We start from the raw sequence: 15,653 nt of genomic DNA on the forward strand, positions 1-15,653 counted from the left end.
TTTACATTTAAAACACTTTGAAGATGGTGAAAGAGAGGGAGAGAGATGCAACTAACTTTGGGGAAAAAAAGTCACCAATTACTTCAACAACTCGCTTAACTCCAAACACATTTTCCAGTTTTGTATTTGGTTCTTCCAATGTTATAGCTTGGAGATTTTGTTGGCTTATTAATATTTTATATTCCGGTAGTATCAGATCAGAGTCAGGGCTCTGCTGTGAGGGGTACTCTATAAACAGAGGTATAGGTGGTTCCTAATATTTACACACCCACTTCACTTATGGTTTTGAGAAACATAATGGTGAGTGAAGCTAGCCACAAAGGCCTGCCCCAGCGGTTGTTTCTCTATGACCTGAACTGCGTTACGTTCTTTGCTTTGCTTCAGTCCATTTGTTCATTACCTTTTGAAATAGCATTTCAAGAACTTCGTAGATCTTAGACTAAATAAATAAAATGGAAAATCCAATATTCATCCATCAAACTTACTCCTTAGATTTGGCAGCAATTTTGCAGAATGGTTCAATAAACTTGAGATTCTGGTCTGCTGTGAGCTGTGAGATTAGGAGACAGAAAGACTTAGTATAGTAGAGCAGGCGGGTCGAGTAACTCATTGTAGATTGTGAGGTAGGAGATCTTTCTGAGAGGCTACACACCGGCACTTTTCATTATGTTTTTTCTCCACTAAAATTGACAAGAGTTACACTTGAGCACCACCACTGAGATACTTGATAGACGCACTACAGAAACAGAGTGCTCTGCACACGTCGATTTATTAAACTGCACAATATGTCCTTGATCCTCAATTCACAAATGGCGAAATTAGACAGCCCAAGGTCACAAAGGAAGTCTGCAGCACACTAAATCCTGTGCGTCTTCTGACTGGCAGACCTTACCCTAAAGACCATCAAACAAAATAGTAATGAACAGTAAGATCTGATCCCTTTACTAAGGTCAACATAGGAATATAGGCTGAGACTTTCAAAGCAATCTAGGGGATTTACACACATCTTTCATTACAATTAATCTAAATCCCTTAGACTGTTTTGAAAGTCTCAGTCATAGGCCTTATGAACTCTATGCAATTCTAGGGCTGGAGAAACTGTTGCTGAATTAGAGCCCTGATTGTAGACACTGTCCCCTACTACAGAAGCTTTCCCTCTCCTGCCCCCCACTGCCTACACCTGCCAGGTCACCCTTTGCATTCTGCGGTCTCTTCTTTAGAGAGCACTGCTACAAAACTGCTAACATCTTGCCTGTTAAAGAGAAAAGAGTTACCAGGAGGGCATCTGCCAGCAGCACCACATATGGACTAGCAAAGCGAAGGCTACAAGTTAGTATAGGGAGGAGTCCCTGCAGCCTCCATACCAGGCTAAGAAGAGTGACATTGTGGGGAGGGATTTCAAGTAATAATTAAATGATCTGCAGAATTCAGATTCCTGCAGCAGAATTCCACAGTAGCTGCTGTAGAATCAGACTTTAGACTGCCACAAAATTCTGCTGCTTTCTTAAGTCTTATTGGCTATTGCAAAGACAGAGGAAGGTCTATACTGAAAGAGATAACAGGCAAACTAAATTAAAGATATTGTTGGTATCTGGCAAATTGTGTAACTTCTTCTTTATGGGGCAGTCTATCAAAATGCACATGTCTGAAGCCAGTAGTGCCCAAGTAATTGAAGACAGTTGTAAAATTAGATTTTGAATCTCTACAATGTATGTGGTTAAAGGGTCAGGTGAAGTATGGGCTCAACGTGAATTTTTATAAAAGGAAGGAGTGATGAAAAATTTTAAAATCCCAACAGAAACAATTGGGTTTTCTTTCTTTTATTCTTTTCTCTCTCCAAAAAGGGGGGGGGGGGAAGGGAGTCAAAATCAAAAAGATTCCCTCATTATATTTACAATCTAAAATTGGAGCATTTGTACCAGAGCATGAGAATTGGAAAGTGACCAATTTATGTTCCTTGTCCAAGCTCAGAAAAATGCAAAACTTAGCAGCATAAATAGCGATAAGGAAACAGGATTTTAGAAATTTCTTCAGTGTTAATGAGTTATATTTAAAACAATTGAATATAAATAAACTAGAATTTAAAAACACTGATAAAAGACAGTTATATAATATAGCAATCACAAAGACAATTATAATGTGTTTTCTACCTCCTTGGCTCCAGCTTTAGCCAGTTCTTCCAGATAAATGTCAATAAAATGGAATTTTATCCCACTGGGAGCATTACTCTCTGGGTGTATAACTTCCTTCATTAACAGATGCAGAAATGGCTCAATCAGACTGAAAAGAAAAAAAAAAAGAAAAAAAAAAGGCAAGCAGGATACATAAATTTAAAAGTCTGGGTTTAGTTTGCTTTTTCACCAACTGCTAAAAGGTGGCTTTTTGACACTTGTCAGAAATAAAGAAAATATTCAGAGAAGTCCAGTCACAATTTTACTGCTTAAAAAAATTGTTATTGTCAGAGTTTCCTGGGGTCAGAATATTGTTTGCCGGCAGTAAGGAAATCCACGCAACACAAGTGAATATAGTGGAGTGGCAACTCTGTTTTAGTTAAGGTTTAGTCTCTTTTATCGTTTAAAAGACTGTTCTAAGTGCTCGAGAATCCATATGCTGACTCAGAATGCCTTTAAACTTACTGTGTCTTGTGGTGGTGAGAGGGTCCAGATTTGGGGTCATCTGAGCCAGGGGTTCCCATGATACAACTCCTCCTAACCCCCCCCCCCACCCAGCATTTTACAAAATAAGTCTAGCTCTTCTAATTTTCTTTGTGTGCACACCTGGGGCTCAGGCTATAGCTCTAGTCCTCTCCAAACTGATCTCAGCTGTTCAGAATTTATCTTACATAGTGTCTGGCTCCCATTGCCCCTTTGGGTGTGTTATATTGAAGTTCTTTAGAATTAGTTTCGGAATTTGGGATCGGATCATCAGTAGCTCAAGGCAAAGAGAAATACACATGCCCTGCAAAACTAGGGCCTGTTAAAAGCAAAAGGGTTTCCAGTCAGCCTGCTGTCAGGATAATTGAGTGGCTCAGGGAGATATGACGTGATCATTGAATCTTGGCAACACTCAGGCACTGGGTGTTTGAGCTCTGTCCTTGGCAGCTGTCAAAGCATGTATGTTGTGCATGCTCCTTGCTCTAAGCCTAGAAGTTTCTTCCCATCTGAGACCAACATTTCTAGTTTAAGAGATTTTGAAGTGCTCTGAAAGCCACATACAGATTGATGGTACTTATAAAATAAAATCAAAGAAATTAGCATTAATTAATCAAAAGGAAGATGACAGACTCTAGGAAGCAATTGGGATACTGTAAACATCCTGAACAATGAGTATGAACGAAGGAAAACAAGTCCCTCGGTCATTTAGTTCCTGATACACAGCACCCCAACGTGAACTGATCCTAACATTTCCAGATTCTTGTATCTTGTTTGATACAGTGGTAAGGGCTAAAGGGGGAGGGGGAGGTGTTGTAGCAGTGAGAGGGGGTACTGGAGCAGTGCAGGGATTGTGGGGTTTGGGGAGGGTGCAGGATAAAGGCTCTGCCGCTTTCGCTGTGCCAGGGCACAGCCCACAGAGGGAACAACAATCCAATGGGGATCATTCCAATACTATGTTTTTGAAAACCCAGTTTGATGACTGGAAGTTGACAAAGTACTGGCTTTCCAAAAAAAGTACTTTAACCACAAGGGAGGGAAGAGGGGAAGTTGGGCACCTTCCCTCTACTGACATACCTGGGGGTGAGTGGAAGGCAAGTGGAGTCATCTCTGGCCTCCCCCACAAATAGCTCCCATTGCCCACCATTCCTCCCTCTGGCAGCTCCACTGGCCCAAAGGGGGCTCCCTTCTCCTTCCCTCCACTGCTCCCTGACTGGAGAAAGAATCCAGAAATCCCCAGCTCCCCCAAGCAGTGGGGAAGGGGTTCCAGGCTCACCCTTCCCTCTGCTCCTATAGGAGAAGGGGAGGTCAGAGCAGAAGAGTTTTGGGGTGAGAGCTGTACACTGGGGATGTACAAGGGACTTAACTCTGTCCCGCTACACCTGGCCACATCCATATTCATCTGTCCCTCCCTTTAAAAACAAACAAAACAAAATCACATCCCCACTGACTCCAGGTTAGCCCCTGAACTGTTTCTGCATCCTCTCCCTGGCTCCTCAACCTTCAGGTCTCATGCCAACACTTGGCTCTACATGGGGAGGAGAGAGAGCGTGGCTGTGCTGCGCAGGAAAAGAGGCAAGATGAGAAAAGGATACAGGGGCAGAGAAGGGACTAACATGGCCAGTGGATGTTGTTGTTGAGTTGATCATTACCAACAAGGCGGTGGAGGGGGGAGAGCTGTGTTGTGGTTCATAGGGGTACTGAAACAAATAAAAAAACCAACCCCCCTGGAAACTGAGTGCCCAGACACTTCTGTTAAAATGGAGTTAAAGTTACCTCATGCTCTTCCAGAACGTCAAGTGCACTTATACTTATTTCTCTGGAAACCAGGAAATATGAATTTACAGTACACAACATACCCACAATGCAACCGTAACTCTGTACCCTGGAGCTAGAAATATTATTATGAAGGATTCAGTAGCATGGTGCCGCAATAAATAGATAAGGAGAACTAAAAGAACGCAGCATTGTTGGTGTTGTGCTTCACAGATTTGAATATCCAGCATTTATCTGCATGCACTCCAGCCATGTTCCCTGTGTTATGTGTAGCTGTACCAAATAGTACAGGGATTACTCGGAGCAGCTTGGGAAAGCTGTGATTGTGATATGAGAAAAGATGCATATGTCCCTTGAAGGATCAAACATTTCTCAATTCAGCACTGAGTTTTGAGGACTGTATCAGCAGAAGTGCAGAAAGATCTTGCTACCAAGATGGTCAGCAGCCTGGTGCCCTATGTGGCAGTCACCAGGGCAGAGTGAGGGGTAAGTGAAGGCAATATCTTTGAAGGAATACTTGAGCAAGGGTGAAAATATTGTAATATTTAGCAAGTCTGGGATGGTTTGTGTTGCATAAAATCAGTGTACAGAACAAAGAAAGCCAACGACTAAGAAGAGCCATCCTGAGAGGAAGAAGGCATGTTGAATTAAAATATTTTTGATATGGGCAAACCATGTAACTTCTTTATTATACATCTAACAGTTCATTTACCTTTCATCCCATCCATTTCTTTTCAGTACCTCGAAGGACTGCCTCAAAACCATGCGGATTAGCTATAAAGCAGAAGATTTGTTATATGACACTACAGTTTTCTAACTATTTGAGAGTCAATAAAATAGCTACTCTGACAGTCACATAGGCAGACTCTTTAGTTGAGCTTTTTATGGCCCACAAAGTTTGCTGGAAAGGTTCTTTCATGAATACACGAGAAGTCTCTCCACTACTGGGAGATGGGGTACAGGCAGCGTGTGATCTAAAGTTCCAACAGCATCACTATTTGCTGTCATTACATTGCAAGCCAAACAAAATACAGTGACCATAGTACATCCCTCCGCACTGTTCTATGCTGCTCCCCCACCCCAAAAATCCTCCAAAGCAGTGAAGGTGCATTCCCCACTTTCCCATTTATAGAAATTCCAATTTAATAAATTCAAACCAATTGAAAATGTTAACAACTTCATACTAACATTAGTTTGTCCTGTTGTATATACATTTAATTAAGAGACAGGAACACTACATATGTAACAGCCATAATAAATTAACCTCTAGGAACTTTACATTTTTGATGTTCTCAATTTGGAGTAGTTAACTTCTCAACCATAACACTACAATAATGCAAGTTTTTGAATTTAGCTTCCTTTTTTTAAAAGAAATAAAAATAAAAATTGGAAGACTAAAATACTAATCTGATTTTACTGTGTATTTCCATTAATAGATATTTTAAGCTTAGAATATGCCTTTAAAAATTAATTTACCTCACTTCAATACTTAAGTATAGGAAATATTGTATTAAAATTAGGAATCTAATACACTGTGGTAAGTTTAACTACTACAGATGGTACCTTTTTTTGTTTTTAAATGGCACCTTCCAGAAAAATCTTAAAGTAGACTTACTTTTATTTAAATATTAATGTTGATGAGCAAAAAGAAAAGGAGTACTTGTGGCACCTTAGAGACTAACCAATTTATTTGAGCATAAGCTTTCGTGAGCTACAGCTCACTTCATTGGATGCATACTGTGGAAAGTACAGAAGATCTTTTTATACACACAAACCATGAAAAAAGGGGTGTTTACCACTACAAAAGGTTTTCTCCCCCCCCCCCCACACTCTCCTGCTGGTAATAGCTTATCTAAAGTGATCACTCTCCTTACAATGTGTATGATGGAAATGGCCCAAGTTGATTATCATATACATTGTAAGGAGAGTGATCACTTTAGATAAGCTATTACCAACAGGAGAGTGAGTTTGTGGGGGGGTGGGGAGAAAACCTGGATTTGTGCTGGAAATGGCCCAAGTTGATTATCATACACATTGTAAGGAGAGTGATCACTTTAGATAAGCTATTACCAGCAGGAGAGTGGGATGGGGGGGGAGAGAAAACCTTTTGTAGTGGTAAACACCCCTTTTTTCATGGTTTGTGTGTATAAAAAGATCTTCTGTACTTTCCACAGTATGCATCCGATGAAGAGAGCTGTAGCTCACGAAAGCTTATGCTCAAATAAATTCGTTAGTCTCTAAGGTGCCACAAGTACTCCTTTTCTTTTTGCAAATACAGACTAACACGGCTGTTACTCTGAAACCTAAAGAAACAGTGCACACCAGTTTATCAATTACACTTCAGGTCACTGTGCTGCTTGACACAAGGCACTTAGCTATTTTTATATTGAAAACAAGCACCGTATACTTTTATTTAACAAAGAATCAAGATTCAAGTCATAGTGAGTAGTATTGGAAACAAATAGTTACATTTAAAATAGGGCTGTCAAATGACTAAAAAGCATTAATCGTGATTAATCACGAGATTTTTAAAAGTATTCAAAATACACACACACACACACACACCCCCACTCCAAAAAGAAAAACAACCACCACCCCACCACCTGAAAAAAGTTAATATTACCATGTAGTATTTATCAAGGCGCAGTATGTCTATCCCATTCCATTCACGGTTCATGGTTTGCCAAAAGGTCTGAATGAACAGGTGCTCTGCAACAGAACAAAAAGGGTGAATGTGCACATTCAACACCAATACTATTTTCTGTTACTGAAAGCAGCCGAGAGAGACTACTTTTCCAACTTAATTTTTCTTCCACACTTCTCTACATACTGGTCCAACAGTTTCAGCACCAGCCTAGAAATACATACTCAAGACTGTTGTGAGGATAGATACAATACAGACTGTAAGGTGCTCAGATACTACAGTAATAGGAAGCAAACAAGTACTTTACATAGATAGGTGTGGCAAACAGTTACAGTGACTGATCTTTGTAAAACATTAAATGCAAAATGCACATCTACGCCAGGGACAAGGAAGCGTTGATTTTGCACTAAGTTGTACCTATACCCATTTAGGCCCTGATTCAGCAAAGCAGTTAGGCACATCCTTAATACTGAATCAGGGCCTTACAGTTCAAAAACCATTTTTGTTTTTAATTGAGGTGAAAGACATAAAAACAAATCAGCAGCTGAATAAAAGTGAAGTAGAAAGGCAATCTTATGGTTTTGTATTACTACCTATCATTGTATATGAGCACTTTTTATGTCAGACTGGTAATAAGCACACTTGTTATCATACTGCAAACAAACTTCAGCAAGACAAGAAGAACTGATTGGATTCTGAATATGTGACAGAGACCTGCCTCATACACTGCAATCACAAACAAATCTTGGATGACAGCTGGAAAAGAAAGACAACAAAATAAACAACCACCCCACCTGTCTCTGTTCTGGACTCTGACAACTGGCTAAAAGTCCCAAAATACAAAGGCACTTTGGAGAAAAATTAGAGAAAACAAAATGAAATGGTAAACTTACGAGCCTCTATATTCTGAACGACATGGATAAGTTGGGAGATAGTACTTGCTAGTTCCTCCTTAAAAATAAAATAAAGTTAGTACCTTGTTTCAGGGTTTAGCCTCCTTCCGATCTGCGGCAAAACAACATTGGTTAATCTAAACTTTTAAATTAACTTTATACTAAAAAAGTGTTGAGGTAGCAGGAATAAGAGTTCATGTTTCCACACACACAGACTCTCACGTAGTTGTGAATATGACAAAGCAACCCCGAGCTTGAAAATGTTTTTTTAAACCTACATTGCCATGCTGTGGCTGCACTTTTGTTAGTATGGATTACACATAAGAGAAGACTCAAGGATACCAAGGATCTGTTCATCTTGACAAGTCTACAAAAGAACTTCTTTCCAGCAGCAGACCAAACTAGATCATCAGGAGAATAAACGCACACCTTTGAGTTTACAAATCCGTATAAAACCTTATGAGCACTGATAATATGAAGTTCTCAATTATATGCAGCACACGCTGTATTCTTTACAAAATGAATACTGGCTATGCAAACGACGATTTAAACGGTTGCAAGGAATGAAGTTACTGGGATTTGGAGTGATTTTAAGGTTAGGAATCAACATCTTCCCCTATGCTTACATAGTGTTGAATACAAAGAGGCACTCAAATTTCAAAGAATCTGCAGACAATGGAAGGGAAGTAAGCTGGCACCGGATGGAGTACAACACAGCCCACTTAGAACTGAAGGTAAGGGAGAAAGTTATCCAAACTTCCTGGCCAAAGTTGTTACACTAAAAAATTAGATTTGGACAATTAGGACTACATGAGGGATCAGCTTCAGAGACCTATGAGAGAACAATGAAAGACTATATCACCAAAGATCAGTTACCTCAATAGAATTATTAACCTTTAGTTTCCTCCCCGTCCCCAACTACCTTAAAAAAAGGGGGGGGGGAGAGGGGGGACAAGGAGCAACGCTAGAGTCTTCCAAAAGTGGATGACAAACTCTAAAGTTCCCTGCTCCCCCAGGATAGAAACTGTACCAATACAGATTGAAGAAAATTATTGTTGAAGCCAAATGGCAAGAGAAAGAAAGATTATTTGAATCCCTCGTGACAAAGAAAAGGGTTCTCTTCTGTAGCCTGACACAAAAAAAAAAGGCAAGCAAAACTTTCAAACTGGGTTAAATCAGAGGCCAGGATATGCTGTAGTTAAAGGATTCCTACTCTGTTTATAGAGGCAACTGTGGTAGGTCATACGCAAACCAATACAATTCCTGAGGGTACATAAACAAAATAAAATTTGAAGGAAAAGGTTTTACATTTCCCTGGAACAGGCTGCTGAAAATTCCAAACCCAATTACACTCCCACTCAAGTAAATCTACAGGTACCTCCTTTTAGTGAAGGACTACCAGTTACAATTAACTCTCCCACATGCGCTTAATTCCAACTTACCCTTATGAATGAAATGTGGCAAGAGTGTTAAATTGGGTCAGTGTTGCTACCCAAAATGAAAGGGCACTACATCTTCATGGTGCAATTCAGAAGGATATCCATTATATACACAAAAAACCATGGGATGACGTACCTGTAGCAGAGGTTTATCCTGCATCCACATACAATAAAATAGTCCTTTCCATATTTTTAATAATTCTTCTTGGCTGAAGCCACCTAGAGTGCAAACAACAACAAAAATTATGCCGGGGGGGGGGGGGGGGAGAGAAAGAGAGAGGAAAAAAAAAAAAGACCCTGCCACCAAATGCTTACAAGCAGATTTCTCATTTCCCCCTCACCCTCTTCCACCCCTTTCAGTTCCTTTTCAGCAAACATTTTTTCTCCTATTTTGAATGGAACTGAAGCGAATATGACGGTTTTGCTTTTGGAAAAATGTGGTTAATACAGTGATACAGTGCCTTTAAGCCTCCAACTTGTCTCATACAAAGTATGTAGCACACTAACAAGGATTTTGAAGTCACAGATGGGAAAAACCTGTTAGGTCATACTGATCGATCCCCCTGCCAGCACAGCATTGCACTACAAGAAAACATACTATAGGGAACAAAGTCTCAGTGTTATTTTTAGTGAGGGCATCATATTTAATTTTGCATGGAAAGGATGAGAGGGGAAGTACAAACCAGGGAGAGTAAGTGGCTGTCACTGCACTAAGAAACACGAACGCCCAATCTATACATTTCTCAGAATGGGTCTGTGTTTTGGAATCTTATTTTAAAGTGGTCCAAACATTGAACTGATTTCTCAGTGGTCAGCAGTCGTGGATGGGATAAAACGGTGTTAGAACGCAGATCACTGAATCGCATTTAATATTTTTGAGCATGACTCAGTCCTAAACCTAGATAGTAATTAAGTTCTTTTGATTGTACTGAGAGTTGAACGCTTACCAGTAGAAACCCCATGCACCGCATTGCAAAAGTTACGTTTATATTTAGAACAAAGTGTTTCTTTTTCTGAGCTTGCACAGCTCCTTTTTTTCTGGTTTAACACACTGCACTGTGTTTTCCTTTTAATTTGATACACGGAAGTAGCATTCCCTTCCTGTTTAGTATTCTCCTTCCCATTGTATCTTACCATTTCTATGTCCACATAGATTGGTCTAAATTTCCCTTGACCATGTTTTTAATGAAAGTTTCACTTTTCATGTAGCACAGGTCAAGAGATACATATAGGTGCTCTATAGAAGGTGAGCCTCTAGTGATCAGCAAAATATGGCATATTCCCTTTTTTACTAAATCAAGCTGTACAAACAAATACAATGAAAACATTTTAGTCACAAATTAAACTTGAGGTACATTATTACCTCTTTATTTTAATTGTTCAGTCTCTCTCATAGAACTAAAAATTCAAGAGTCTCTAATTTTGACTAGAATTTGTGCAGTGGTCTTACACTCAATTCCAAGCTATGGCATGTGGACTTCTAAAAGTAACTAGTATCAGTAGAGCCAGTTGAACATCTACATATTTTAGGTTCTCTAATATTAGTGATGCTAAAAATAGTGCTCAGAGCCTATTATAGCAAAATGATACTGAGGTTTAAGATAGGATTTATCACCACAAGACTTTGAGTGCTAGTTGAGAGTCCCTATCACTTCTGTACCATATCAAACATACATCAAAACACACATTTCAGCCTGATCCACCAACATTTCCAAATACAAGAAATAGAAGTGGGTGACGGAAACATGCGAAGTGCTACATGTGAGCCTTGAAAAACCATCAGGCTCAGATCGTAAGTTGTAACCAAAGGAGACTATACTCAACATTTTAAAAACTGTGCCAGCTTCAGCCATCCAAGCAAATGTTCAGAAAAGGTGGTGTTCTGTGACAATAAGACTGCCTTTTAGCTGGTATATAGATACATGAGCAAGTTATGGGAATATCTCAGCAGGATCCGCTCCTCCAAAATCTCCACAAACTTAAATAGCTCCCTAGCAATTGTAAATGAGATGTGACTATCAAGCCAATGTATCTTCAGTACAATTCAAGCTAGACCAACCTTCTGAAGATAAAAAACGGCCATATATAAATTAAAAACTGTTCTTTGGAGTTTTACATAGATATCCTGTTATAGGTTACGTGTGGATTACAAAATAATAGTTTCAGGTTTTTGGCAGCTTCTCTGAAACACAGGCTTTGCTGCTTGACAGATGTTTTTTCATATGGATACTGAACCTGGGTCTGCTCTGCTTTACACCATTTTAAGTAACAACTTACAACAATGTAACAGAAAGAAGGTCCGAGGGTATGTACAACCTTAACTATAGAGTCATGACTCCTGCCTCCATAATAAGGCCTGTCACAGATTATGTCAGTTGTTAAATTTTGAAAAGATCAAGGGGAACTTTTCCATGGGTAAGGAGACAGACTTTTAAAACATTTTTATTTCACAAGGATAACATTTAGAATGCAACACTATCAATTCCTTATGCTCTTTTCCCACAGGTGGATTATTAAAATATAATCACTACATGTGTATATTAAAAGTGATCATAGTGAGCATAATAGCAGGCCTGCATTAAGTTATAGGTATCGTGTCATGAAGGGGCAGTGTTTCAGTTAGTGCAGGTACAAATATATTGTTAGCTACAGCTCAGAAATAGCCCTTCTACGGTGTGGGGGGAGGTTGCCCTGGGGTATCTGCAAACCTGCAGTGTAGACAGAATGCATCTGTGCAACTTGCCTTCAGCAAGTCACCAACGTAAGTCACACTGGTGAAGCATCTCTGCGCTTGGGGCTTGTGCTGGTATAAGAGCACTACAACTATACCGGTGCAAGTTTTCCTAATCTAGATAGGCTCTAACAGATTGTAGATCTCTAGGATGGGAAGCCACAGAAGGCTCCTTTCATTCCCTTTTCAGCCCTTCAGTCACCCAATTACTGAGTGGTAAGGTTTAAAAAGAAAGTGTGAAAAAACCATGAAGAATCCAAATTAAGAAACGAGGTGCTGATATTTATCTAAGTATTTTGTAATTATATTAGCAAGAGCCCTGGTACTCCGCACACACTAAATTTCCATGCATACAATGGATTCAGTGTCTTGCATTTCAGGTTTCTGCAGAATTTAATTTCTTTTAAAACAATAAAAAAGATTTTAGCTCTTCCAGTTGCAACGAAATCCTTTCAAATGTGACCCAATGGAGTGTTAAATGCTCATCTACATAGCCACCTTGTTAGGGGACATACCATAGTTGTCACCCAATACAGTAACTCCTCACTTAAAGTCGTCCCGGTTAACTTTGTTTCATTGCTGATCAATTAGGGAACATGCTCATTTAAAAGTTGTGCAATGCTCCCTTATAACGTTGTTTGGCAGCCGCCTGCTTTGTCCATTGCTTGCAGGAAGAGCTGCCTGTTGGAGCTAGCTGGTGGGGGCTTGGAACCAGGGTGGACCGGCAGCCCCGCTAACAGCTCCCCGCTCCCCTAAGTTCCCTGTGTGGTAGCTGCCCAGCAGGCTATCACCTGCACCCCACTTCCCCATATTCCATAGAGCACAGGGGACACACGACAGGGCTCAGGACGGAGGAAGCTTCCTGGCAGCAGCTGTCTCAGCTTGCTGATTAATTTAAAAAGGCAGTGTACGTAAAAGTGGGGCCAGCGTATGAAAAGGAGCAATGCGCTTCTCTCTCACACACGGTGTGTGTCCCTGTCTGCCATGCTGTCTCCCCTCCCTCCATTTTTGCTGCCTTGTAGTGTATGAGGGTACCTTAACAACAATGAATTAACCCTTGAGGGCTCAGCCAATTGGTAGGTCATCATTTAGCAGTATGGCATCCCCTGGGAAATAGCCCACCCTCTGACTTCACCACCTCAACCAAGCTTCACAATCATCATCGCTGTGTACCACTATTAAATTGTTTGTTTTAAAACATATACTGTCTGTGTGTGTGTGTGTATATATATATATATATATATACACACACACACACACTCAGTATAAGTTTTAAATAAACAATTGAATATAATATAGTCTTTTATCTGGTGAAAAAAATTTCCCCAGAACCTACCCCCCCACCCCGGTAATCTACATTAATTCTTATCGGGAAATTGGATTCGCTTAACATCATTTCGCTTAAAGTTGCATTTTCAGGAACATAACTACAATGTTAAGTGAGGAGTTACCGTATAGTGTTTATTCTTGAAGTGTATGCAGGCCCATAACTCTCTCCTTGGATTGTGGCGAAATCCTGAACAGAGTAAAAATATGCTTAGTCTACACTAAGAGGTCAAACCAGCAACATGCGTAGTGAGGTGAAAAGAGGACCTAAAATCCCTCTTTCCACTGTAATTGCAGCCGTATATTAAGGCATGCAATATGGTTGTGCACCAATCTTGCTAGAATATGGCCTGGTATTGCTAACATTGATGGGGCTGGATTCTGCCCACATTAGCTACACCAAGACATTTACAAACAAGTTTGGTACACAGTCATATTGTAAATGGGTGCTCCCATAAACAACTAAAGTGTTGAATTGTCAGGCGGAAAACATGGAACAGCTATGAATTACACCCATTCATCTCGGGGTAGGTCTATACTGCAGTGGTACGGCTATCGAGCTGCACCTGCGCGGCTGTAGTGTCACACCACAGATGCTTGTGGCATCCACGGAAGGAGTTTTTCTATTGACGTAGTTAATCCATCTCTCCGCAAGGCAGCAGTCAGGTTGACAGAGGAATTATTTCGCTCACCTAGCCGCATTTACACTGGGGATTAGGTCAGCATACCCATAGCACTCAGGAGACAAAGGTTTTCCAGAGCTGACCTAGCCACATTGATCTAATTTTTCAATGTAGATGAGGCCTCAGTCAGCTGTCAACTCTAAAGCATGTTGTCACTTAACATTTCCTCAGTCATCCAACTAGGGTGCTTCATTTGTGAGCTCAAATGCGTGTACTCCTCTGGCAATCATAACTGGTTACATGCAGTTTCAAAATGTAAGTTCGATGAGCAAGCTTAAAAAGAATAAATCATTCTGGTTCCAGTGATATTCTGTGTTTAAAATGGGGAGTCTCTAAGAAACCTGTAATATTTCTAAAGCCACAAGAAACTTAAGTGTACCCACTGTACAAATGGTCCACCAAGGAAATTTAATTGTCCGTGTTCAAGTACTTGAAGTCTCTGTGCTCTTAAGAGCTGCTAATCATCCTCATCACATTTGTAGAACTATATTTCAGGAAAAATGCTTCCTGTGGTAAAAGTCAATCAAAAATAATATAAAATAGGGACACCGGGCATACTAATTCTCTTTAGAAAAGATGGGCGAGTACAAGACACTCCGCTCCCATCTGAGCAGCAGCATCCCTTACTCCCTCCTACTCTGGCCCTGCTGCACCACACACCACGTGCCATCCCCACATCTCCATTCTCAGAGGCTCCCAACAACTCCACCTGCCTCTCACACATTCTGTGACTCCACTTCCTTTCCCTAACGCCCCTGCCCCTCAGCAGTCTGCCGCCAGGGCCAACCCCACGTGCCTGCGCTACCCACCCTCCTTCACGAATGTCGATGCCTCCCGGAGCCCCATGTGCTTGCCTCAGCCGCCCCGACCCTTGGCCCGGGCACGTGCGCCTCCTACGCCCACGGCGTCTCCGCAGAGCTGCCACTGCCCCCCATACTCGGCGGCCCGCCCCAGCGCCACGTGCCCGGCCCACCACGCGCCTCTCCCAGTCTTTACCCGCCGGGCTCTGGGTCCGGAGGCTGATGTAGCCGCGCAGCTTCTTCAGCGCCCGGTCCCGGCTCCGCTTCTCGTTGGCGGCCAGTCTCTGCGCGAACTGGATCTCGGGCGGCTGCACGGCGGCGGCGGCGGCGGCGGCAGGAGCCATGGTCCCTGCTCCACCATCCCCCTTCGCCCCCGCTCCCGCTGCTGGGTGAAAGGCGTCCCCCCCGCCGGCCCGCTGGAACCGGCTGACGCGTTCCATCGAACGCCCGCTGATTGCGTCACACTCGCTCTCTGTCGCAAAAGTTGCCGGTCTCTCCGGGGAGGGTTCTGCTCTTAAAGGGCCAGTAGTCTCTTGGACAGGTGCTTCCGCCTGCTGGGAAAATGTGCCGGTTGCAGTTTGTGCCACTACAGCGGCTTGGTTTGCTGTGGGGAGCCCAGAGGCTGTTCTGCGCTGGTAGGCTCTGCTGCTCCACGGTGCAGGAAGAGCACCTAAGTTTAGGCCCTGCCAGGCCATTGTTGCAACACTGAG

At 41.7% G+C, this 15,653-nt stretch overlaps 1 protein-coding gene across 1 annotated transcript in view; it reads right to left on the reverse strand.

Moving 5' to 3' along the window:
- RRP1B (ribosomal RNA processing 1B) overlaps window positions 1–15,653 on the reverse strand; it is a 33,032-nt gene extending 17,379 nt beyond the window's left edge. Inside the window, exons 1-7 of the mRNA XM_048865166.2 lie at window positions 15,140–15,653; window positions 9,540–9,622; window positions 7,965–8,022; window positions 7,051–7,136; window positions 5,140–5,201; window positions 2,151–2,280; window positions 486–550 (exon numbers count right to left, since the gene is read on the reverse strand). Of these exons, the coding sequence (XP_048721123.2) occupies window positions 486–550; window positions 2,151–2,280; window positions 5,140–5,201; window positions 7,051–7,136; window positions 7,965–8,022; window positions 9,540–9,622; window positions 15,140–15,638 (983 nt within the window). The 5' untranslated portion in view covers window positions 15,639–15,653. The remainder of the gene's footprint in view (window positions 1–485; window positions 551–2,150; window positions 2,281–5,139; window positions 5,202–7,050; window positions 7,137–7,964; window positions 8,023–9,539; window positions 9,623–15,139) is intronic.

Source organism: Caretta caretta, chromosome 1 (assembly GCF_965140235.1).
Source record: "Caretta caretta isolate rCarCar2 chromosome 1, rCarCar1.hap1, whole genome shotgun sequence".
Lineage (NCBI taxonomy): Eukaryota > Metazoa > Chordata > Testudines > Cheloniidae > Caretta > Caretta caretta.